We start from the raw sequence: 23696 nt of genomic DNA, 5'->3' as shown, positions 1-23696 counted from the left end.
ACTAGAGCTCATAAATGAATTTGGTAAAGTTGCAGGTAACAAAATCAATACACAGAAGTCAGTTGCATTTCTATACACTAACAACGAAAGATCAAAAAAAAATTCAAGAAGCAATTCCACTTATCATTGCATCAAAAAAGAATAAAATACATAGGAACAAACTTACCTAAGGAGAAAAAAGACATGTATTCCTCTTTTGCTATAAGATGCTGATGAAAGAAATCAAAGAAGACATAAACAGATGGAAAGATATACCATGTTTGTGAATCGGAAGAATCGATATTGTCCAAATGACTATACTACCCAAGGTGATCTACAGATTCAATGCAATCCCTATCAAATTACCAATGGTAGTTTTCACAGAACTAGAACAAAAAATTCTCAAAATTGATATGGAGACACAAAATAGCCAAATATACCCTGAACAGCCAAAACAGTTTTGAAAAAGAAAGCCAGAGCTGTAGGAATCAGGCTCCTTGATTTCACACTACACTACAAAGCTCAGTCATCAAAACAGGACGGTAGTGGCCCAACAACAGAAATACAGATCAGTGGAGCAGATAGAAAACCCGAAATAAGCCCACGCACCTACAGTCAGTGATCTGTGACAACGGACGCAAGACCACACAATGCTGGGAAGACAGTCTCTTCAGCAAATGGTGCTGGGAAAACTGGACAGCCACGTGTTTAAAAAAAAAAGAAGTTAGACCATTCCTTAATTCCATACATAAAAATAAGCTCAAAATGAATTAAAGACCTAAATGTTAGACTGGACACTATCAAACTCTTACAAGAAAACATATGCAGAACACTCTCTGACATAAGTCACAGCACATCTTTTTTAATCTATCTCCCAGAATAGTGGAAATAAAAGCAAAAAGAAACAAATGGGACCTACTTAAACTCAAAAAGCATTTGCACAGCAAAGGAAACAAAAAACAACCCACAGATTGGGAGAAATATTTTTCAAATGATGTGACTGATAAGGGATTAGTCTCCAACATTTCCAAACAGCTTATGACACTTAATAGAATAAAAACAACCCACTCAAAAAACGGGCAGAAGACCGCAAGAGACACTTCTGCAAAGAGGACACACAGATGGTCAACAGGCCCAGCACCACCAGCTATTAGAGAGACGCAAACCAAAACTATAATTAGATATGACCTCACACCAGTCAGGATGGCAATCATCAAAAAATCCACAAACAACGAACGCTGGAGAGGGTGTGGAGAGATGGGAACCCTCCTGCCCTGTTGGTGGGAATGTAAGCTGGTACAGCCACTATGGAGAACAGTATGGAGGTTCCTTAAAACACTAAACATAGAGTTGCCATATGACTGTGCAATCCCACTCCTGGGCATATATCCCGAGAAAAGCATAGCCCCCAAAACACACACACCCCAGTGTTCACTGTGGCACTGTTTACAACAGACAAGACATGGGAGCAACCTAAATGTCTGTCGACAGGAATGAATAAAGAAGACGTGGCACATAAACACAAGGGAATATTACTCCGCCATTAAAAAGAATGAGATACGGCCATCTGAAGCAACATGGATGGACCTAGAGTGTGTCATGCTGAGTGAAGTAAGTCAGAGGAGGGGAAATATCATATGATATCCGTTATATGTGGAATCTAAAGAGAAATGATACAGATGAACTTACTTACAAAACACCCTCTTTCAAACAAAACACCCTCTTCCAACAACATAAGACTCTACACATGGACATCACCAGATGGTCAATACAGAAATCAAACTGATTATATTCTTTGCAGCCAAAGATGGAGAAGCTCTATTCAGTCAGCAAAAACAAGACCAGGACCTGACTGTGGCTCAGATCATGAACTCCTTATTGCCAAATTCAGACTGAAATTGAAGAAAGTAGGGAAAACCACTAGACCATTCAGGTATGACCTAAATCAAATCCCTTACAATTATACAGTACAAGTGACAAATAAATTCAAGGGATTAGATCTGACAGAGTGCCTCAAGAACCATGGACGGAGGTTTGTGACATTGTACAGGAGGCAGTGATCAAGACCATCCCCAAGAAAAAGAAATGCAAAAGAAAAATGGTTGTCTGAGGAGGCCTTACAAATAGCTGAGAAAAGAAGAGAAGCTAAAGGCAAAGGAGAAAAGGAAAGATTTACCCATTTGAATGCAGAGTTCCAAAGAACAGCAAGGAGAGATAAGAAAGCCTTCCTCCGTGATCAATGCAAAGAAACAGAGGAAAACAATAGAATTGGGAAGACTAGAGATCTCTTTAAGAAAACCAGAGATACCAAGGGAACATTTCATGCAATGATAGGCACACTAAAACAGAAATGGTATGGACCTAACAGAAGCAAAAGATATTAAGAAGAGGTGGTAAGAATATATAGAAGAACTATACAAAAAAGATCTTCACAACCCAGATAATCATGCTGGTGTGATCACTCACCTAGAGCCAGACATCCTGAAATGCGAAGTCAAGTGGGTCTTACGAAGCATCACTACGAACAAAGCTAGTGGAGGTGATGAATGCCAGTTGAGCCATTTCAAATCCTAAAAGATGATGCTGTGAAAGTGTTGCACTCAATATGCCAGCAAATTTAGAAGACTCAGCAGTGGCCACAGGACTGGAAAAGGTCAGTTTTCATTGCAATCCCAAAGAAAGGCAATGCCAGAGAACTATCGCAAATATGCACTCATCTCACACGCTAGCAAAGTAATGCTCAAAATTCTCCAAGCCAGGCTTCAACAGTATGTGAACTGTGAACTTCCAGATGTTCAAGCTGGATTTCAAAAGACAGAGGAACCAGAGATCAAACTGCCAACATCCACTAGATCATTGAAAAAGCAAGAGCATTCCAGAAAAACATCTACTTCTGCTTTATTGACTATACCAAAGCCTTTGACTGTATGGATCACAACAAACTGTGGAAAATTCTTCAAGAGAATTTTCCAGGGAATACCAGACCACCTGACCTGCTTCCTGAGATATCTGTATGCAGGTCAAGAAGCAACAGTTAGAACTGGACATGGAATAACAGACTGGTTCCAAATAGGAAAAGGAGTACGTCAAGGCTGTATATTGTCACCATGCTTATTTAACTTATATGCAGAGTACATCATGAGAAATGCTGGGCTGGATGAAGCATAAGCTAGAATCAAGACTGCTGGGAGAAAAAATCAGTAACCTCAGATATACAGATGACACCACCCTTATGACAGAAAACAAAGAACTAAAGAGCCTCTTGATGAAAGTCAGAGGAGAGTGAAAAAGCTGGCTTAAAACTCAACATTCAGAAAACTAAGATCATGGCATCTGGTCCAATCACTTCATGGCAAATAGATGGGGAAACAATGGAAACAATGAGAGACTAGTTTTTGGGATCCATAATCACTGTAGGTGGTGACTGTAGCCATGAAATTAAAAGATGCTTGCTGCTTGGAAGAAAAGCTATGACCAACCTAGACAGCATATTAAAAAGCAGAGACATTACTTTGCCAACAAAGATCTGTCTAGTCAAAGCTATGGTTTTTCCAGTAGTCATGTGTGGATGTGAGAGTTGGACTATAAAGAAAGCTGAGCACCAAGGAATTGATGCTTTTGAACGGTGGTGTTGGAGAAGACTCTCTAGAGTTCCTTGGACTGCAAGGAGATCCAACCAGTCCATCCTAAAGGAAATCGGTCCTGAATGTTCATTGGAAGGACTGATGCTGAAGCTGAAACTCCAAAACTTTGGCCACTTGATGTGAAGAACTGACTCATTGGAAAAGACCCTGATGCTGGGAAAGATTGAAGGCAGGAGGAGAAGGGGATGACAGAGGATGAGATGGTTCTATGGCATCACCAACTCAATGGACAGGAGTTTGAGTAAACTCTAGGAGTTGGTGATGGACAGGGAGGCCTGGCGTGCTGCAGTCTGTGGGGTTGCAAAGAGTCAGACACGACTGAGCGACTGAACTACTGAACTGAAGAAGGTATAGAGCAAAAGGAGCCCTACTGCACTGTCAATGGGAATGTAAATTGATACAGCCACTATGGTGAACACTATGGAGATTCCTTAAAAAACTAGGAATAAGGCTGCCACATGACCCAGCAATCCTACTACTGGGCGTATACCCTGAGAAAACCATGATTCTAAATGACACATTTATCCCAATGTTTATAGAAGCACTGTTTACAATTTTCAGGACATGGAAGCAACCTAGATGTCCATCGACAGATGAATGAATAAAGAAGATACGGTACATATATACAATGGAATATTACTCAGCCATAGAAAGAATGAATTTGAGTCAGCTGTATTGAAGTGGATGAACCTAGAGCCTGTTACACAGATTGAAGTGAGTCAGAAAGAGAAAAATATATATTAATGCATATATATGGAATCTAGAAAAGCAGCACTGATGAACCTATTTTTAGAGAAGAAATGGAGACCCAGAGAGCATGGACTTGGGGACACGGTGGGGAACAGAGAGGGTCGGACGAAGTGAGAGAGGAGCACCGACGTGTACACAGCACCACGTGTAAAACAGAGAGCTAGTGGGAAGCTGCTACGTGACACAGGGAGCCCAGCCTGGCGCTCTGCGATTACCTAGAGGGGCGGGAGGGGAGGCAGAGAGAGTGGCTCAAGAGGGAAGGGAAATATACAATTATGGCTGATTGTTGCTGTTATAGGACAGAAACTCATACAACACTGTAGGGCAATTATCTTCCAATTAAAAATTTTTTTAAATGCTGGAGTGCAAAAAAAAAAAGAATGGAAAAATATTACTTGTCCTGCCTTCCTATGATAGATTATCCTAAGGCCGTAAGGCACTAAATTTAGTCAGAATTAGTGGGTCCCCTGGAGTCACTGCCAACTACACAATGGAGTCAAAAGGGTGTCTATCTGAAATGCAAACCAAGATCTTCCTTTATTACTAAGTAACTGACTAGCTATCAATCAAACTCCTGTCAGGTGGGAAAAGGCTAAGGCAGTTCCGCCTCTATTATTAAAACAATGCTTTTATTTTCTACTTCCTGCTCTTCAGCTCTCTCAAACACTTCCCTGCAAGTTAAGTTCTAATCACACCAAGAGGAAATAAATCAAGTACTCAATTTCTAGGAAACTAGTCTATTTTCTTCTACTACGAGGGACCTCCCTGGTGGCTCAATGGTTAAGAATCTGCCTACCAATGCAAGGAACGAAGATGCCACAGGCCTCAGGGCAACTAAGCCCCTGAGTAGCTGTGTGCCCCTAAGTAGCCACAACTACTGAAGCCCAAGAGCCCCAGAACCTGGGCTCCACAAGAAAGTACTCCCTGCTCACCACAGCTAGAGAAAGCCCGAGTGCAGCAACAAAGAATTCATGCGCCACAGTGACGACCGAGTGCAGTCAATTAAATAAGTAAAATAAACTATATCTATATTGAGAAAGACCAACCTCGGCCACAGTACTGCGAATACGATCCACCACCTGCTCAAAGTCCACCAGGCTGAAGAGGGGCTGCTGCTTGAGACGATGCAACTCTGCTGCAAAAGTGTCCTCCTGGTTCTTCAGAATGGATCCTGTAGGACAGGAAAGCACTCACGGTCAGCGGGAGTCAGGAAACCTGCACAGGCAGGGGGCTCTCTGCCTGGGGCTGCCGGGAACAACATGAAGGTCCCTAGCCACCCACTCATGTCCCATGTCCCTAGGACATGAAGGTCCCTAGCCACCCACTCTGTCCGGGCCGACTCTGGGTCCAGCATGATGTCAAATATGCCTTTGAGGATGGGGGGTACCCCGGGCAAGGATATTCCTACCTTTCCTGGTCAGGTTTACATTTTGATTTTCGAACATCTGGACAGATTCTCCCACAAAGAGGATTTTTTCAGCAACCCTCACTGGAATGTAGGACGGCAGAATCTCCACTCGCAGAGAAAACTGTTTGAGAGATGGCGCCAGCATGTTCTCCTCCTCTATCAGGCGCTGGGCAAGGAAAAAACCCACATCAGAGATAACGTATGAAGTGAGAAAGGGGAAACAAGGGAATATCTGGCAGCTCTCCCAACCCACGATTTACAGTTTCTGGAAGCAGGGACTTTAAATCTGAACTTGCATAATTATTAAATCACCAGTGCTAGAGAAAGACATTCCATTTTTAGACAGAAAGCACGGTGGAAATAACAGTGGTTCTATTAACATTAGGATTTTCATTCTCACTCTGCCTTGACTACTGTGTAAAACTTGTGCAGTGGGTCTGGAACTCAGTCTTCTTGTCTGTACTGTGGGATACCTGATCTGTTTGTTTCCAGGTCTGCATGTCTGTGATTTACTACCCTGTGCATGTCTGCTCTGCCCAGCTCTTCACAGAGGCCTGAGTCATATAGCCATGTGGTTCTCATAACCTGGCTCCTGGGCCAGCATCATTGGCCTCACGTGGGAGCTTGTTAGAAATGCAAAATTTCAAGCCCGTCCCCAGAGCTACAGAAAACCTGGGGGATGAGGCCCAGCAGTCCATGTTTTAATAAGCTCTCCAGGCGATTCTGGGCACTCTACAGTCTGAGAACCACTAATCTAGCCCATGAAGCCCCAGATTCTTGCCGTCTAGCCAACCAGGTCCCTGACTTGCTGCTAATTTGACCCTTATCCAGGGTATGGATAAGGAACCCCAAGCTCCATTCTCCTGACTTTGATCTCTGCTATCCGCCATTTCGATTTTGGGCTTGGGTGCTGGTGTGCCTCAGGGCACCACCCAAGACCCTTTTTTCCTCTCGCTTTCCACACTCTTCCTAAACAATCACATCTTCTGAGGCTGAACTGATCATAACAGGTATTTTTAATCTTTCTGCATCACAGGACTCTCTGCAAGTATAAAAGTGATGGACCTTCCAGAAGACTATGGAAACATACACTTCACAGAACCTCTGAAGCCACCCATGGACCTCAGATTAAAAACTTTGATATACTGATAACTCCTAAAACTTAATCTTTAAGCCACACTGCTCTCATCAGCTCCAGGCTCAGCCCACTGGTCATTTCCTACAAGCATCTCAGTGTGTCCAGAGTTAGACACACCTTCTCCCCTGCTCTCTCCTATCAGCAACCCACACTCCTCACCATCACCACTCGCCAGCACTAAAGGCAGAGACTTGGCCATCATCCCTGATGCTTCCCTCGGGCCCCTGGCCAATCAATCGCCATGACCTGCCTGCTCCACCTCCTAAATAGCGCTGAAGCCTCTTTCTTCTTCACCATATTTACTGTTCCCATCCTTGGTGCAGGCCACCACTATTTTTCAGCTAATGTCCCCAACAGGCTTCACTGATGGCTCAAACAGTAAAGAATCTGCTTGCAATGCAGGAGACGCTGGAGAGCTGGGTTTGATCCCTGGGTCAGGAAGCTCCCCTGGAGGAGGAAATGGCAATTCACTCCAGTATTCTTGCCTGGAAAATCCCATGGACAGAGAAGCCTTGCAGGCTACAGTCCATGGGGTCACAAAGAGTAGGATATGACTGAAGCAACTGAGCATATGTAATGTCCCAAACATTCTCCTAACTACTGTACTTGCTGCTAATCTTAATTTTTTTAAAAAAGTTTTCCCGCAGTTTCCAGAGTGATCTATCATAAAGTCTAATATAACATACAGAGGTGTGTTAACCTGTTGCCTAAAATTCTTCGTGGTTCCCAGCTCTTTTCAGGCTCAAGTCCCAATTCCTTCCCATTATTTACAAGGGCTTTCATGATCTTACCTCCGCTCATCTCAAAAGCTTCACTGACTGCCACTTCCCACATCCCCTCCAACTGTCCCTTACACTCTATATTTCAGTCTTTATTTACTTGACCATCTCAATTGAATTACTAATGGTTCCGCCAAATGATCCATGTCCTTCATGGCCTCTGTACTGTACACAGTCCTTCCCTCTGCCTGGAATTTTTTTTTTTTTTTGGCCGTGTGGCATATGGGATCTAAGCTCCCAGACTAGGGATCAAACCTCAGCCCCCTGCATTGGAAGCTCAGTCTTAACAATTGAGCCACCAGAGAAGTCGTTCTCCCAAACTCTTTGCACTTAAGACATATATTCCACTCTAGTCCATATTCCCAGAATACCCACACTCACTGGTCCAGAGCACTTAGTATATTGTAATATGTCTTCCACTAACTGTAAGCTCTTTAAGGACAGGGACTACTACATTTTATTTGTTTATGCGGTTGTGGCACCTGGAACAGTTGTGCCTGGCATATAACAGGCATTCAATAAAATGTAACAGGATAAATGAATGGATATGAACAACACAGGACTTTAGGGAGCTGAATCAAAACTAACCTGCAGTGTAAAAGCTCTGGGTACCAACAAGACGACCTAAAGGGATAAGACTTATTATTACTCTCCTCAATGCAAATACCAGGAAAAGGGGAAACAAAAGGGATCTTACAAGTGTATTTTCTACTTTAGAGTCTCTCACTGTTAGGCATTAAGTTTGAGTATTAAGCTAAGCCAGCTGTCTGCGTCTACAGAATTTATGGAACGTGCCCCGGCCATGATGAGCTGGGGGCAAGTCAGCGGAAGGTCACCCAGCTGCCGACTTGTCCAGCTCCTGGCAGGAGCAGGCTAGGCTTCTTGCTGGGCTCTCACCAAGTCCTGGAGTTCTCTCAGTTGTTTTCCCGTCAGTCCCCCAATGCCCAGATCCTCCTCATCCTCTTCTGGCTGGGCGCTGACATTCCCGGAAGATGGACCCTGTTTGATAAAGAACTCTTCGTGCTGATCCAAGAGGAGTCCATGTAACATCCAGGCTGAGAGCTGCTTATACATGACCCCGTGACACACGGCCAGGATCCTGAGTGGAGAGGACAGCAAAAGCCTTAGAAGTTCACTCAGAGGACAAGAGCACAGAGGGCGTGCTTTAAACTGGATAAACAGAGGCCTGAGAGTTTGGTCAGTCAGAAAGGAAAGGACCAATTAGGGTAAAAATAATTGTGCTATTTTAACTTCAATCTCTGCGGATGAACTAAGTGGTTAAATTTCCAAACCTGTAGCCTGTATACTGAAGTCTGAAATGCTCGGTAAAGGTTCTGATCATCTTTTAGAAGAGGCACATTTCTTCCCTCCTTTTGAGTAAAATAAGTTTCAAAATGGAGGATTCCTGTTAAAATTAAATGGACTTACAGGAGTCTCTTTTTGGCTAACACAGTATTAAGTAAGTTTTTACTTTTGTTGGACTCCCATAAGGAGAGTAGGTCCAGTAGGTGAGAGGCAGATATACCTGAGAAAGTATTACCCAACAAAATGCAGAATGGTTGTTGGAGAATGGGATAGTTACACAGCCTCAAAGGACCACACCTCAGAAAACATATCAATGACAAAGTGGAAAATGTTCCTCTAAAACAGATCTGTGGGAAACACCTAACCCTAGTGATGAAGCTTTACACCAGCAATGGGGCAAACTTGCGCTGTGTGCACTCTGATATGCTCTAACGGAATAATACAACCTAGGTAGTATCCTTGCCAAAAATGTCCAATCTGAATCTACTCATGAGGAAATAATCAGAAAAATCCAGACTGTGGAGTATTCTACAGGAAGCCTTTGATCATATTTCACATTTATTTAATAGTTGCAATCATAAAATACATATAATTTTGTATCCTTTTTTCAGTTAGTATTATAAAAATATTTTTACATGTTTCAGAATTTGTAATTTTAATTGGTTTATAGTCTATCAAGTGAATATATTTTTATTCAGCATTCTATTACTGGTGATTTTCTCATTTCTTAATATAGCAGACAATATTGCAATGAATAATGATTGTGTATATGGTTATTTTCTTCTTTTGGATAATTTTGTTAGAGTAAAATTCTTAAGAGGATTATAAAGCTACTCAAAATACACGTTTAGACACAGCTAAGCATAATCTGGAATATTTCATGGAAATTCTCCAAGGATAATGAGATCCAAAAATGAAGGATTGCCTCAAGATCATCTAGGCAGCTAGGTCCTAGCCTGGACACTCAACACCTTAGAATCCCCTTTCTGTGGTTTCTGAGTCACCGTAAGGCTGACATGGGCTCCTGTACTCACGGGACAACTGTCCCCAGAGAGAAACCCGAGATAACCTGGAAACAGAACTTGGGCCAAGTCAGGTCACTTGACCACCCACTCCCCCCTATACCCCAGTGAAGCCACGACTTACTTTTCTAGTGCACTGCGAACAGGAGGCAACCCCCCGCAGCTGTGTTTGTATACAGTTTCCAGGATTTGACAACCATGAATCTGTGGAAAACACAACCTTGTCAAGCTGAATTCCATTTTAATAGTTCATGTAACACAATCTCATATTCTATATTCAATCCAGAGGGCAAAATCCACGGAGAGTGAGGATAAACTCGTAAGATCTATGCATAGTTCCAATTCTGACTCCAATTCCACTGTGTGTGTGTAGGGGTGGGTGGGGTTCCCCCACACCACCAAGCAACTCTCTGACACCAGCTGGGGGTCCTATAACCCAACTCAATCCCTGGGTTCCACTTATTTGCTAGAGCAGCTCACAGAACTCAGGAAACCCATTTATTCACTAGATTATCAATTTATTAGGAAGGATACACCAGGATACCAATCAACACCCAGATGAAAGGATACATACAGCGAAGTCCCGGACAAACGAGCTTCTGCAGGGCACGGTGGCACACACAGGCACTCTGGTCCACCAGTCTGGAAGCTCTCCAAACCATCCTTTCGGGTTTCTATGGACCTTCCCAGCTCTCTGCCCTCTGCCCGCTTTTCTTGCCAAAGGTCAGGTGGGAAACGTGGGACTGCAAGTTCTCACCTTCCAATCACAGGGTTGGTTCCCCGGGCAACCAGCCCATATTTCAGTGTTTTCCCAAAATCACCTGGTTAACAGGTGTGGTAAATAGGGGTTTGCTATGCATATCAAGATGTCTTTATTGCTATTATTACTTAGGAAATTCTGAGTTTTAGGAGCTCTGTGCCAGAAATGGGACAAAGACCAAATCTATTTTTCTTATTATAAATCACAACATCACAATAGTTGTTCTTAAGTATGGACCCTCCGCATCCCTGTCCTTTCCCAGCCCACACCTTTGCCCAGCAGCATCTGCATCACCTGGAAACTTTTAAGAGCTACAAATTCTTAGACCTTGTTCCAGACCTGCTGAATCAGGATCTCTGGGGTGGGGCCCAATGATCTGCTTTTAACAATCAGCTCCAGGTGATTCTAATGCACAATGAAGTTTGAGAACTGCACTAAGGAAACCAGAATCATTTCAAATTCCAGGAAAAGAAGTAAAGAACGCTCTTTACTTCAGATTAAGGCCTAATTCAGACTTCTTATAAGGTACACACTTATCTAAAAACCTGCTTCCTCTCTCAATGTCCTTTTGTCTCTATTTTTTTTAAACAGCTTTACTGAGGTATACTTTATACACCATGCTGCTATGTCACTTCAGTCGTGTCCGACCCTGTGCGACCCCATAGACGGCAGCCCACCAGGATCCCCCGTCCCTGGGATTCTCCAGGCAAGAACACTGGAGTGGGTTACCATTTCCTTCTCCAACGCATGAAAGTGAAAAGTGAAAGTGAAGTCACTCAGTCGTGTCCGACCCCCAGCGACCCCATGGACTGCAGCTTTCCAGGCTCCTCCATCCATGGGACTCTCCAGGCAAGAGTACTGGAGTGGGGTGCCATTGCCTTCTCCATTATACACCATAAAATTCATCTAATTTAAGTGTACTTTCAACAATGTTTAATAAATTTACAGCAGTGTGCAACCATCAACACGATCCAGGGTTATAACATTTCCAGCACTCTAAAGGACCCCTTGTGCCTGTGTGCACTGCCCTGTTCTCACCCACAGCCTCATTTATTTAGAGCCTCAGCACTCAGCTTCCTACCCGTTCCCTGGCAGGAATCCCTTGCCCATCTACAATCCCTCCACTCGTTTTCCACTCTCCTTCCTGGGGCCAATGGAAGCTCAGGGTCAACTGAGGTGTGCAGCCATGCATGGCCTCTTATGCTAACCCCACTTACCTAGAAGGTCCCCTCTAGCTTTGGGAGACAGTTTAGTAGAGTAGTTAAGAGCACAGTCTGGGGTCAGACAGCCCCGAGTTTATATCCTAGTTGTACCGTTTATTACCTTCTGTATGATCCTAAGGGGCTTCCCAGGCGGTGCAGAGGTAAAGAATCTGACTGCCAATGTAGGAAAAGCAAGAGACGCAGGTTTGATCCCTGGGTTGGAAAGGTCCCCTGGTGGAGGAAATGGCAACCCACTACAGTATGCGTGCCTGGGAAATTCATGGACAGAGGAGCCTGGCGGGCTAGAGTCCATGGGGTTACAAAGAGTTGGACGTGACTGAGCAACTGAGCACGCATACACGTGTGACTCTAATTACATTCCTTAACCTATTTGATTCCTTAGGAGATTGACCTTGATAATACATGTGAAGCACTTTGCACAGTGCCTGGTATACAACAAGTGCACAATAAAAGCTTGATGTTATTTGATGAGGGCAACCAGCTTTGCAGGGTCAGAGAGCGCCGTCCCCACTGACTTTGCTGCCACAGAATGAATGCAGCAGAGTGTAAGTTTCTAGACGTGTACAGTGAAAAAAAAAAGAAGCAGCAATCTGGCAAACTGCCTAGTTAACTAGTTATATTCAAGGCACAAATACATCAGCTTAAAAACAGGAATTAACTAAATATATTTAATCCACTTGTCCTTTCTGATCCAGTTATGAACCAGCAGATTCTTCTAATGTAAAATCTCAAAGCATCTCAATTATTAATCCTACTCAGAAAAGACATTCTCTGGACACTGGAGACCCTCTTCTCAATGCATATGATAAAAACTTGTGATAAGAGGCATATTTAACTAATGAACAGCTGGGTTTCACCCAATGACTAAACAATACTCAGAAAGCTGCCAACACCCTAATAATAAACCTATTACCTTCTTTCTAAGGATTAACTTTCTACTTCTTCTCAAGTTCCATATCCAAAGTTTTGAATCTTTAGTGTACAAAACTCTCACCTTCAAGTATCCATAGCTTTATCCTCTACCCAGCAGCATTCTTGGGGACATCTGTTACTATTTACCCCAGCTTTTGGACCAGGAGGTGCTTAAGGGCAGGGTCATAACTTATTTTTGCTTTGCTGATACTTAGCATGATACCCAAGCAGATATTGCTGAATGAATGAATGAATAAAAACTACCGAAAACTAGGGTCTTCAAAAAGGAATGTAAAGGAAAATGAATTATGATTATGTCCTTGGTGCTTACCCCAGCAAAAGGAAAAAGTACTCACCTTTTGACTTTTAATTTGTTCTACTACAACCATCACAGAGGGGAAAAGGAGCTGGAACTACAAAGTAGAGAATGATTAGGATGGTATATATTCAAGCACAAGGAAAAAAATTAACTCAGGAAATGCCTTTGTTTTTAACCAGTCCATATATCATAAAGATGGCAATGCCACAGAACAGCCAGGATCCTAAGGCAATCTGATGTGGGGGTTGGCTGTAGATAGAACGGCAGACATGAGCAGTTTCTGTGTCTGAGGCGCATAACTGCTAATACTGAGGCCAATGTAGAGCATTAACATCAGACAGTAAGTTTTCATTAAATGTGGAACTCTTCAAACAGTTCTGATCTAGGAAAACCTATGAAATAACAAATGCTGGGCTCTGAAACCAGAAGGAAAAAAGTTCTCAAAAATAATATCCTGAGTTAGAGTATTCCAATGATATCAACAGATTCCAAAGCATTTTGTTACCTGGTCTAAGGAGTAATTGACATGTGATATGGAGAGATGGGGGTCAGCCAGGAACTGCAACAAAAAACACTGTGATTAGGGCTCCATATATAGTATCTTGAGTCTATTTCATCTGTGAAAACTAGAAGGGAATCTGAGAGTAGGTTTAGGGTTCATTTTAGGGTACTGAGAATTGATCACTTACAGAAGATAATTAATTCTGATTTTCGGATGAAAATAGCTCACTCTTAGCTACCTGACCATATCAGAGGGCATCTCACATCAGGAATGTTCCCTCATCTGCAGTCCCAGAGGTGTGGCTCCCCACGTCTCTTCTCACCTCTTGTTCCAAATCAAGTAGTGCCTGGCGGTAAGGCTGCAAAACTGAATCCAGCCCCGTGCAGAAGGCCCTGAGGTAGATTCCATGTGACCCACCTTGGCCCTGCTGAGATGGATGGTGATCCTGAAATCAACAAAGAGAAGTCAGCTTTTCAGCTCACAGCCTGAAACCCGAGGAAGACATTATCCTTTATTAATGGCATTATTTTTGCTTAAATAATTTCCAATCAAAGTAGTGTTTCCATGAGAGGAAAATCTGACTGAAGAGACAGATTTTGAGTCCTGACCTTTTAAAATGTGATAATGTTTTAATTTTCCAAGTGTCTGAGATTTTACAAACTGGGTATTCTTCCACACTATCACTAGAGATTTTTTAACAACTCAGTTCTAACCTTGTAACTTCTGGCTTAAATCCCTTTGGTGGCTTCCTCTTACCCAAGAATAATATCTAAACTCCTCTACATAGCATACCGGAGAAGGCAATGGCACCCCACTCCAGTACTCTTGATGGAGGAGCCTGGTAGGCTGCAGTCCATGGGGTCGCTTAAGAGTCAAGACAGGACTGAGCGGCTTCACTTTCACTTTTCATTTTCATGCATTGAAGAAGGAAATGGCAACCCACTCCAGTGTTCTTGCCTGGAGAATCCCAGGGACGGGGGAGCCTGGTGGGCTGCCGTCTATAGGGTCGCACAGAGTCGGACACGACTGAAGCGACTTAGCAGCACATAGCATACGGTGACTTCTGTATTCTGGCCCTTACCCTCTCTCCAAAATTATCTTTCACTGCTTTCAACTTCACATCCTCATTTCCAAATTAATCAACAGTTCCCCGAACGTGCCTTATTTCTATCTTGCACCTCCATGAATCTGAGTGTGTTCTGCTTACAATTGTGTGCCCATGCTTGTGACAAATACCTACTCTTCCTGCGGGACCCAACTCAAGCATCTTTTCCCTGCAAAGCCCTTTCTAACTCTCCCCAGAGAATTAATAGCTCCCCTCTGTTGCTTTTATAGCATCTCTATTCAGTGCTGGAATTGAACTTTTGATTATTTGTTCCCTCATTAGACCAACAGCTTCAAGAAGCAAGGGCTCACACTTTGTCCATCTTTGTATTTCATTTCCTAGCACAGTTCTTTGAAGAGAGGGTAACTATTTATTGAATAAATAAAATGACCTCAGTCCTCCTCCTAACAACCCTTCTCCTGTCTCACATGGCAATTCATTAAAAACATGAATCTGACAGCCAACACGGGAAGTTAGAAGATGCTCACCAAGAGGCTATTTACAAATATGGCTTGTCTTTCAAGAAAGCTGTAGTTTTTCTATAAAAGCATTCTTCTTCTTTTACATGGGGGAACTGTAACTAACAGTTGACTAGAGGCCATGATGACTAGGCTTTCTGGGTGGTCAGGCTCTGGTGGCAGTAGATACCATAGGAGAATTAAGCAAAAAATGTGGTAGGAAGCTTGGGCTCAGGGGTTATAAGGCACAGTGTAGCCAGAGGATGCCACAAAGGATACTAGCAGTTCCTGGAGATAAATGTTCACAGCTATAATAAGAACATGGGCATAGGGTGAAACAGACCAGACTAGCTTACAACCAGGCAGTTGTTTTTTTGATCTTGTATCATTTCAGAGAACTGAATGTCTTCATTTATCACAAAATGAAAGAGAAATTGCTTTTTATTTTTCAGAAAAAATAAATAAATAAGAGGTGCTACAAATAGCTTTAGGAATTGGAAAAGTAGGAATCCACATACAAAATCCACAGTTATGTGAATATAGAAGAGGTTAGCTTTTCTTAAAGTGATATATTGTTGTTGTTAGTCACTAAGTCATGTCTGACTCTTCTGTGACCCCATGGATTGTAGCCTGCAAGGCTCCTCTGTCCATGGGATTTCCCAGGTCAAAAATACTGAAGCAGGCTGCCATTTCTTCTCTAGGGGATCTTCCCAACACAGGCATGGAATCCGCGTCTCCTGAATTGTGAGTTGAGTTCAATCGCTCAGTCGTGTCCAACCCTTTGCGACCCCATGGACTGCAGCACGCCAGGCCTCCCTGTCCATCACCAACTCCCAGAGTTCACCTAAACCCATGTCCATTGAGTCAGTGATGCCATCCAACCATCTGTCTCATCCTCTGTCATCCCCTTCTCCTCCTGCCTTCAATCTTTCCCAGCATCAGGGTCTTTTCCAACGAGTCAGTTCTTCACATCAGGTGGCCAAAGTGTTGGAGTTTCAGCTTCAGCATCAGTCCTTCCAATGAATATTCAGGATTGATTTCCCTTAGGATGGACTGGCTGGATCTCCCTGAAGTCCAAGGAACTCTCAAGAGTTTTCTCCAACACCACAGTTCAAAAGCATCAATTCTTTGGTGCTCAGTTTTCTTCACAGTCCAACTCTCACATCCACATGTGACTACTGGAAAAACCATAGCTTTGACTAGACAGACCTTTTTGGCACAGTAATGTCTCTGCTTTTTAATACGTTATCTAGCTTGGTCATAAATTTTCTTCCAAGGAGCAAGTGTCTTTTAATTTCATGGCTGCAGTCACCACCTGCAGTGATTTTGGAGCCCAAGAAAATACAGCCTCTCACTGTTTCAATTGTTTCCCCATCTGTTTGCCATAAAGTGATGGGACCAGATGCCATGATCTTAGTTTTCTGAATGTTGAGTTTTAAGCCAACTTTTTCACTCTCCCGCATTATAGGCAGATTGTTTATTGCTGAGCCACCACAGAAACCCCAAAGTTACAAACACTTAAAATTAGAGCCCTTTTCATCTATATCAGGATATACACAGGTTCCAAATTTGATCATTGTGTTATTATTATTATGTTTTCATAGCAAACTAGCATTGATTAGATTTTGAATTCAAGTTTAGCTTATGTACTTTCTCTGCAACAAAATCTCTTTGATAGAACCAGAATCCCTGTCCCAGAAACGAACATTTATAAGGCATTATCCTCCAACATCTTTGCCCCATAGAAAACCACCAAGAGCCTGACAAGTGCTTACAGAAGAAGCAGATGGTGCTGACTGCATTTGTTTCAGAAAAGCACCCTTCCTTTCCCATTCTAGAAGAGAAGCCTTTCTCTTAGAGCAGAATCAATCTTTCCACTGGGAAATAGTCACCACTGAATCAGTCACACAATGTAGCAATCTTTTTACTTACCACTGACAGAACTGCAGACTGTTAAAAATAAAAGAGAACTTTAAAACTTCTCTTAAAGATTGTTTGTGGGTCTGCTGTACACCAGGCACTTCACAGGAACTACCTTGTTTAATCCCCACAACCCTATGAGATAGGTACCATCTATTATCCCCATTTTATAGGTGAGGAAACAGCCTCAGGTTGCTGCTGAGCAGTCTATGGTCAGTAAGGGATGGACAGGACATCAATCTTTGGCTTCTACACTATAAAGCATTGACTTCCAATTCCTATTAATGAACAATATTTATTAAGTTTCACCACATGCCAAGAACCTTCTCCAGTTTAACTTTATTTACAAATTAAAAAAACAAAGCCTGAAGATTTGAATTGCCTGCCTCGATGTGAGTACGGCAGTTAGAAGCAAAGCAACAAAGGAACTGGAAAGGATGCTTTGTGTTTTCACCTCTGGAATTGGAACCCTGATCCAATTCAAACTGATTTAATTTAGGTTCCTAAAACTTGGGCAAAGCGTACTTTCTCAATCTGCCTAAACTGGTCCCCACGTGTATTTTCCCCTTGTTGGAAGGAGAGTCACCTTGCCCTTCACTTGAATAATTCCAGTGGTGAGACATTCATTACTTCTTAACACTTATGTCACATGAATTACCAATGGAATCACTGAAAGTCTGACTTAGCCCCTGCCCACAGGAGGTGTACATTCTCAGAAAACAGAAACCTACCTGCTGCTGCACATGGCCCGTATACTGTTCAATGAACTCGGTGAAGCGAATGTAGTCTGTGCCCAGCCGGCAGAGTCGATTCAAGACACTGGTTTCACTGGGATGAAGAAATGGGAAGTCCTGTGACACCTGGAGGAGGAGAATAATGCTAAGAATGCTGATGCCTGCTATTCACTGCTATTCACTGCTACAACTGCTGTCTCCCTTTGCAAGATGCCTATTTAACATCGATAAGTTCTGGATAACAAAAGAATTTTCAAGTCACTACAAAGACCTTATTCCCTAGCCCTAGCCTAATTAGTCACTTATTGAAATGGGTGGTAATGCATGGTAAAGAATTTAAACAATACAAAATGGTGTACATTAAAAATAAGTCAATCTCCTCAGAGGCAGCCACTATCACCTATTTCTTTTTTTGCTAATTGAGGTATAAATATTATATTGGTTTCAGATGCACAATGTAGTGATTCCGTATTTTTAAAGATTACACACTGTACAAAGTTATTACAAGAGACTATGCTCCTGTGCTGTACATTACAAGCCCGCGACTTACTTACAACTGGTAGATTGTACTCAATGCCCTTCACCTATCTCATCCCTCACCCTACCCCTCTTCCTTTTGGAAATGGCCATTTGGCCTCTGTATCTACGCACCTGTTTCTGTTTTGCTATGTTTGTTCATTTTGTTTTCTAAATTCCATATGTAAGTGATTTCATATAGTATTTGTCTTTGCCTGATTTCACTAAGCATAATACCCTCCAGGCCTATCCACGTTGTCACAAACGGCAAGATTTCATTCTTTTTCATGGCTGAGTATATTACCTATTTTTTATGAAATCTTTCTTCCTGGGATGATCTATAAGGATATTTGGGGTTTTTGACCTGGTTGCAACAAAGTCTCTTGAGCAATACTGCTCTAACTTGGATCTGCACACTCCAGAGGTTTCTCAAACATACTCATAGGATTTACAAATTCTCTCTGAAATTTTAAATTTTGTTTTCACTTCAGTAAAAATGTAAAGCTTAAAAGAAAAGAACAAAAAAAGTAAAGTTAATGTAGCATATTTAATCTGTAAGAGCACTTTAAAACGGGACATATAATTTACTATCCATATTTTCATTCATATTTTTAAATCATGGCCAAATGATAACTTAGTATGGTATATAAAGATTTCACAGCAGTTCAAGCAGAAAAATAGTAGTGAGAGAATATATTCATTCAATCAACTTAAAAAGAAATTCATGGCAAAATATGCACAAAAGTTATCAGTTCAGCCATCACCCAGTGTACAGTCTGGTGGCATTAACTGCATTCACACTGTTGGGCAGCCATCACCACCAGCATCTCCAGAATATTCTTCTTTCTAGATGAAAACTCTGTACCTACGACTCTCCATTGTTCCTTAACCCACAGACCCTGCCAAGTACCCTTCTGATTCTGTCTCTATGAATTTGACTGCTTTACAATATTGATTCTTTTGTGACTGGCTTGTTTCACTTAGCATAGTGTCTTCAAGGTTCATCCATGTTGTAGCACATGTTAGAATATCTCTCCTTTTTAAGCTGGAATAATATTCCATTGTGGGCTTCCCAGGTGGCTCAGTGTTAAAGGATCTGCCTGCCAATGCTGAGATGCAGGTTCCATCCCTGGATTTGGGAAGATTCCCTAGAGGAGGAAATGGCAACCCACTCCAGTATTCTTGCCTGGGAAATCCCATGGATAGGGGAGCCTGGCGAGCTACAGTCCATGGGGTCGCAAAAAGAGTCAAACCCAACTCAGACTAAACAACAACAACAACAACATTCCGTTGATATTTGTTGTATTTTGTGTAATCACTTCCTTTGTCTACGGACAAACTGCTTCTACCTTTTGGCTATTGTCAATAATGCTGCTATGAACATGGTGTACAAATACCTATCAGAGTCTCTGCTTTCACTTCTTTGGGTTATATACTTAGGAATAAAACTGCTGGCTCATTTGGTAATTCTCTGTTTAAGTTCTGGGGGAGCTGCCATATCTTTTTCCTCAGGGACTGCACCATTCTACATTTCCACCAGCAATGCACAAGGGTTCCAATTTCTCTACATCCCCACCAACACTTGTTATTTTCTGTTTTTTTGGTAATAACCATCCTAAAGGATATAAAACGATATCTCATTGTGCATTTTCCTAAAGAATCATGCTATTGATCATCTTTTCATTTGTTTATTGGCCATTGAATATCTTCTTTGGACAATCAACCAACTTTTAGTGACCACCTACTTATCCCAGGCACTGTGCTAACTTTCCATAAATAAGGAGCAAAGTCAGAAATATTTACTACTCACAAGGAACTCAGAATATTTCATATTCATAATGTATTATATTTTGTGGAAGCCATTTTTATATGATAGTAAATGTAATAAATAGGCAAAAAAGAATTTTTCTGTTACTGATTCCACAATAATTTGATTAAGAATCCATTTAAAGTAGACTTAATGACACAATGTTAACCATATCTTCAAGTTAATAACTTTTAAGAGGTAGCATGACCAGTGCTTAAGAACCTGGTCTCTGGAGTCAGAATGCTTGGGTTTGAATCTGAGTCACCTCTTACTTCCCTGAAATCTTAGGCAAGCAATACCCTCATCTTTCATACCTATAAAGTAGAGATAATAATTTTGAGGATTAAATATGTAAATCACATGTGCTAAGCACATAGCCAAGTGCTCAATACATGTCAGCAATTTCTTATTATTCAGTTCAGTTCAGTCACTCAGTCGTGTCCGACTCTTTGCGACCCCATGAACCACAGCACGCGAGGCCTCCCTGTCCATCACCAACTCCCGGAGTCCACTCAAACCCATGTCCGTTGAGTTGGTGATGCCATCCAACCATCTCATCCTCTGTCGTCCCCTTCTCCTCCCGTCCTCAATCTTTCCCAGCACCAGGGTCTTTTCCAATGAGTACTATTTCTTATTATTAGGACGGCCCTATGCAGTTATTAAGTGATATTACTACTAAAATTGGCATTTGTGCAGTGTTACAGGAATTTTAGAAAAGTTCAAGGTCTGGTTATTCTGAAACAGCAAATGATACCTTAAAGTTATTGGTACTGTTTAGTATAAGCTACTTATATGAACAGAGTTACTAAAGTCAAAATAGGAAATAGCCAGATCAGCAGCAAAATCATTCTACTATGAAACTCAAGTGTTGACAATTTAGGTTTAGCAAAACAAAAGTATATGCTGCATTAGCTCAATGGTTCTCAATTGGGGCAATTTTGCCCCCAAGGGAGAGGGTAATGTCTGGAGGTATTTTTGGTTGCCAGGGGTCCTACTGGCATCTAGTGAGTAGAGATCACAGATGCTGCTGAACATCTTATAACGCACAGGACAGTCCCCACAACAAAGAATTTCCAGTCCAAAATGTCACAGTGCCAACACTGAGAGGCTGCGTCAGATTGTCAATGTGAATTATCAATTTGGTAGCATTATTTACTTTGTAAAAATAATTGGGTTTACAGTTGTTCAAGAACAATATGAGTTTATACTTAGCTTAATGTGTGTACATATTCTATATTACATAAAATTATTTTTATCAACAGAGAACATTCATGACAATTTTACCCTTTATACAAATGTGAAAAACACTGTCCTGAAGAAAGTATGCAATATTTGCTGGTTTGGGTAAAATTTTTTCTTTCATAAGTATCTTTTAATTAAAAAAAAATTTATTTGGCTGTGCTGGATCTTAGCTTCGACATGCAAACTCTTAGTTGTAGCATGTGGGATCTAGTTCCCTGACCATGGTTTGAACCCAGGCTCCCTGCACTGGGAGCACGGAGTTTAGCTACTGGACCGTCAGGGAAGTCCCTCACAATATCTTAATACCAGTATGTGGCAGAAACTGTTAGGTGCTTCTGCAACATCTATGAAGATCACTGGGGCCTTTGCCCCCATAGGCAACCTATGTGACAGAAAGACTATATGTGTAGGTAACAACAATAAATCATACGAATTATGATGTCCTCTAAAGGAAATAAGTTGCTGTGATGGAAAATAATGGCATTAGAAGTATAAAGAGGTGGTTAGAGAAAGTTTTTCTTAGACGGTAACTTTAAAACTGAGAACTTAAAGAGGAAAATATCCAACTAAGACTTTTTATAAGAAAAAAAGGAAGGCAGCTATTATTCCCATATTCTGTTGTCTCTTTTTACTTCATAGTCAAGAGCACACAATTACTTTCTGAGCCTTTTCCTCCTACATGCCTGGCATTGTGCTAGTTTTACAGGTGCAAAGAAATAATAAGAGGAATCTGTTTGATGTGTAAGTTGTAAAAACCAAGAATGTAATTCTTCTGCTCCTCCACAGCTTATACTACCAATTCTCATACAAACAGGCATGACTTTGTGATCAGACAGAGCTAGATTCAAATCTTGCCTTTTTAAGACCAGCCACCATAAAGTCCTCTGAGCTCCAGTTTGCTCTTTTGTAAACCGAGGCCAACAATACGTAAGTTACTAAGTTATGGAAATGATTAGAATAATATTACTGGAAGCAGAAGTAGAAAAGAGTGGTTCAAATACTGAAGTCAGACAGACCTGGGTTCAAGACCCTAAACTTACTCTCTGTGATCCCTGACACCGGAAATTAATCTCTGATATGGAGATAGGTGGTTGTGAAGATTAAAGCATACAGGTAAATCATATATATAGTATATACATAGCCCCCTTGAAATCCCTGGATACACGAAAAGCCTCCCCTGCTCCAAATTCTCTGAGTGCAGAGATTTTTCCAACAAGGAGTAATAAGGAACTCACTCACTTTTTCACTCAACAAAACTGGCTGAATCCTTACTGTAAACTGAAAATGAAGTCTCCAGTCGTGTCTGACTCTGCGACCCCGTGGACTGCAGCCTACCGGTCTCCATCCACGGGATTCTCCAGGCAAGAATACTGGAGTGGGTTGCCATTTCCTTCTCCATATTGTATATTAGGCACTGTGTATTTGGTCTAGCTTTCAAAACTCAGTTTAAAACGTTGTGCAAGCATGAAAATGGGAGAAAGGGCCTCTCTCATTTTTACGTCCAGTTCTCCAGCAACTCTCGCCCAGACACTTCAACCGTAGGCCTGGTCCGCGATTCCCTCCTCCCCTAAGGCAGAGCCAGTAGGGATCCACCCTCCGCTTTCCGCCTAGGCCCAACCCTCTCCAGGTGTCTAAACCATCCCTAAGCCCCTAGGGCACAGCCCTCAGGTGACCCGTCCAGGGATACGCCCCCCGCGCCTCGGTCGGTCCTTGCCAGCCCCGCCTTCTTGCTCCCTCAGACTCCTCCTCCCAAGCGCTAGCGCAGGTCCACCCGTTCCGAGCTCGCTAGTTCCCGCGCTCCGAGCCGGACAGTACCTGGAGGCCACTCCGCTTGTTCCAGGTGAAAATGGACCCTGGGTACCCGCTCAGAGCCAAGAGCAGTTCGTGGATCATTCCCACGGCGGACCTCGAGTCCCTATATCCGTCGCACCCTCCTCCAGAGCCTCAGCTGGAGACCAAGAAGGCGAGCGCTCCCTTCTCTATGCGCGCACAGGTCTCCGGGACGCACCGTTCTTCCTGACTTTACCCGCCGAGACAACTGCAGGGGAGACAGGACAGAAAGCACCCGGCGCGCCGCGTCCCGGAAGTGCGCCGAGCTCAGCAGGGCCCACTCGCCGGCTGCAGCCGGTGCCCCGCAAGAGTCGCGGGAGCTGCCCTTGCGCATGCGCCTTTG

At 42.5% G+C, this 23696-nt stretch overlaps 1 protein-coding gene across 1 annotated transcript in view; it reads right to left on the bottom strand.

Annotated features, from left to right (window-relative positions):
- The window catches only part of TUBGCP4 (tubulin gamma complex associated protein 4), a 42178-nt gene extending 18482 nt beyond the window's left edge, over nucleotides 1-23696 (bottom strand). Inside the window, exons 1-9 of the mRNA XM_027522040.1 lie at nucleotides 23339-23696; nucleotides 17956-18084; nucleotides 14064-14186; nucleotides 13745-13798; nucleotides 13277-13333; nucleotides 10150-10229; nucleotides 8596-8797; nucleotides 5782-5947; nucleotides 5420-5544 (exon numbers count right to left, since the gene is read on the bottom strand). Of these exons, the coding sequence (XP_027377841.1) occupies nucleotides 5420-5544; nucleotides 5782-5947; nucleotides 8596-8797; nucleotides 10150-10229; nucleotides 13277-13333; nucleotides 13745-13798; nucleotides 14064-14186; nucleotides 17956-18084; nucleotides 23339-23416 (1014 nt within the window). The 5' untranslated portion in view covers nucleotides 23417-23696. The remainder of the gene's footprint in view (nucleotides 1-5419; nucleotides 5545-5781; nucleotides 5948-8595; nucleotides 8798-10149; nucleotides 10230-13276; nucleotides 13334-13744; nucleotides 13799-14063; nucleotides 14187-17955; nucleotides 18085-23338) is intronic.

This window comes from Bos indicus x Bos taurus, chromosome 21, assembly GCF_003369695.1.
Source record: "Bos indicus x Bos taurus breed Angus x Brahman F1 hybrid chromosome 21, Bos_hybrid_MaternalHap_v2.0, whole genome shotgun sequence".
Lineage (NCBI taxonomy): Eukaryota > Metazoa > Chordata > Mammalia > Artiodactyla > Bovidae > Bos > Bos indicus x Bos taurus.
The sequence above is the reverse complement of the archived record's forward strand: the minus strand, read 5'-3'. Positions and strand labels throughout refer to the sequence as shown.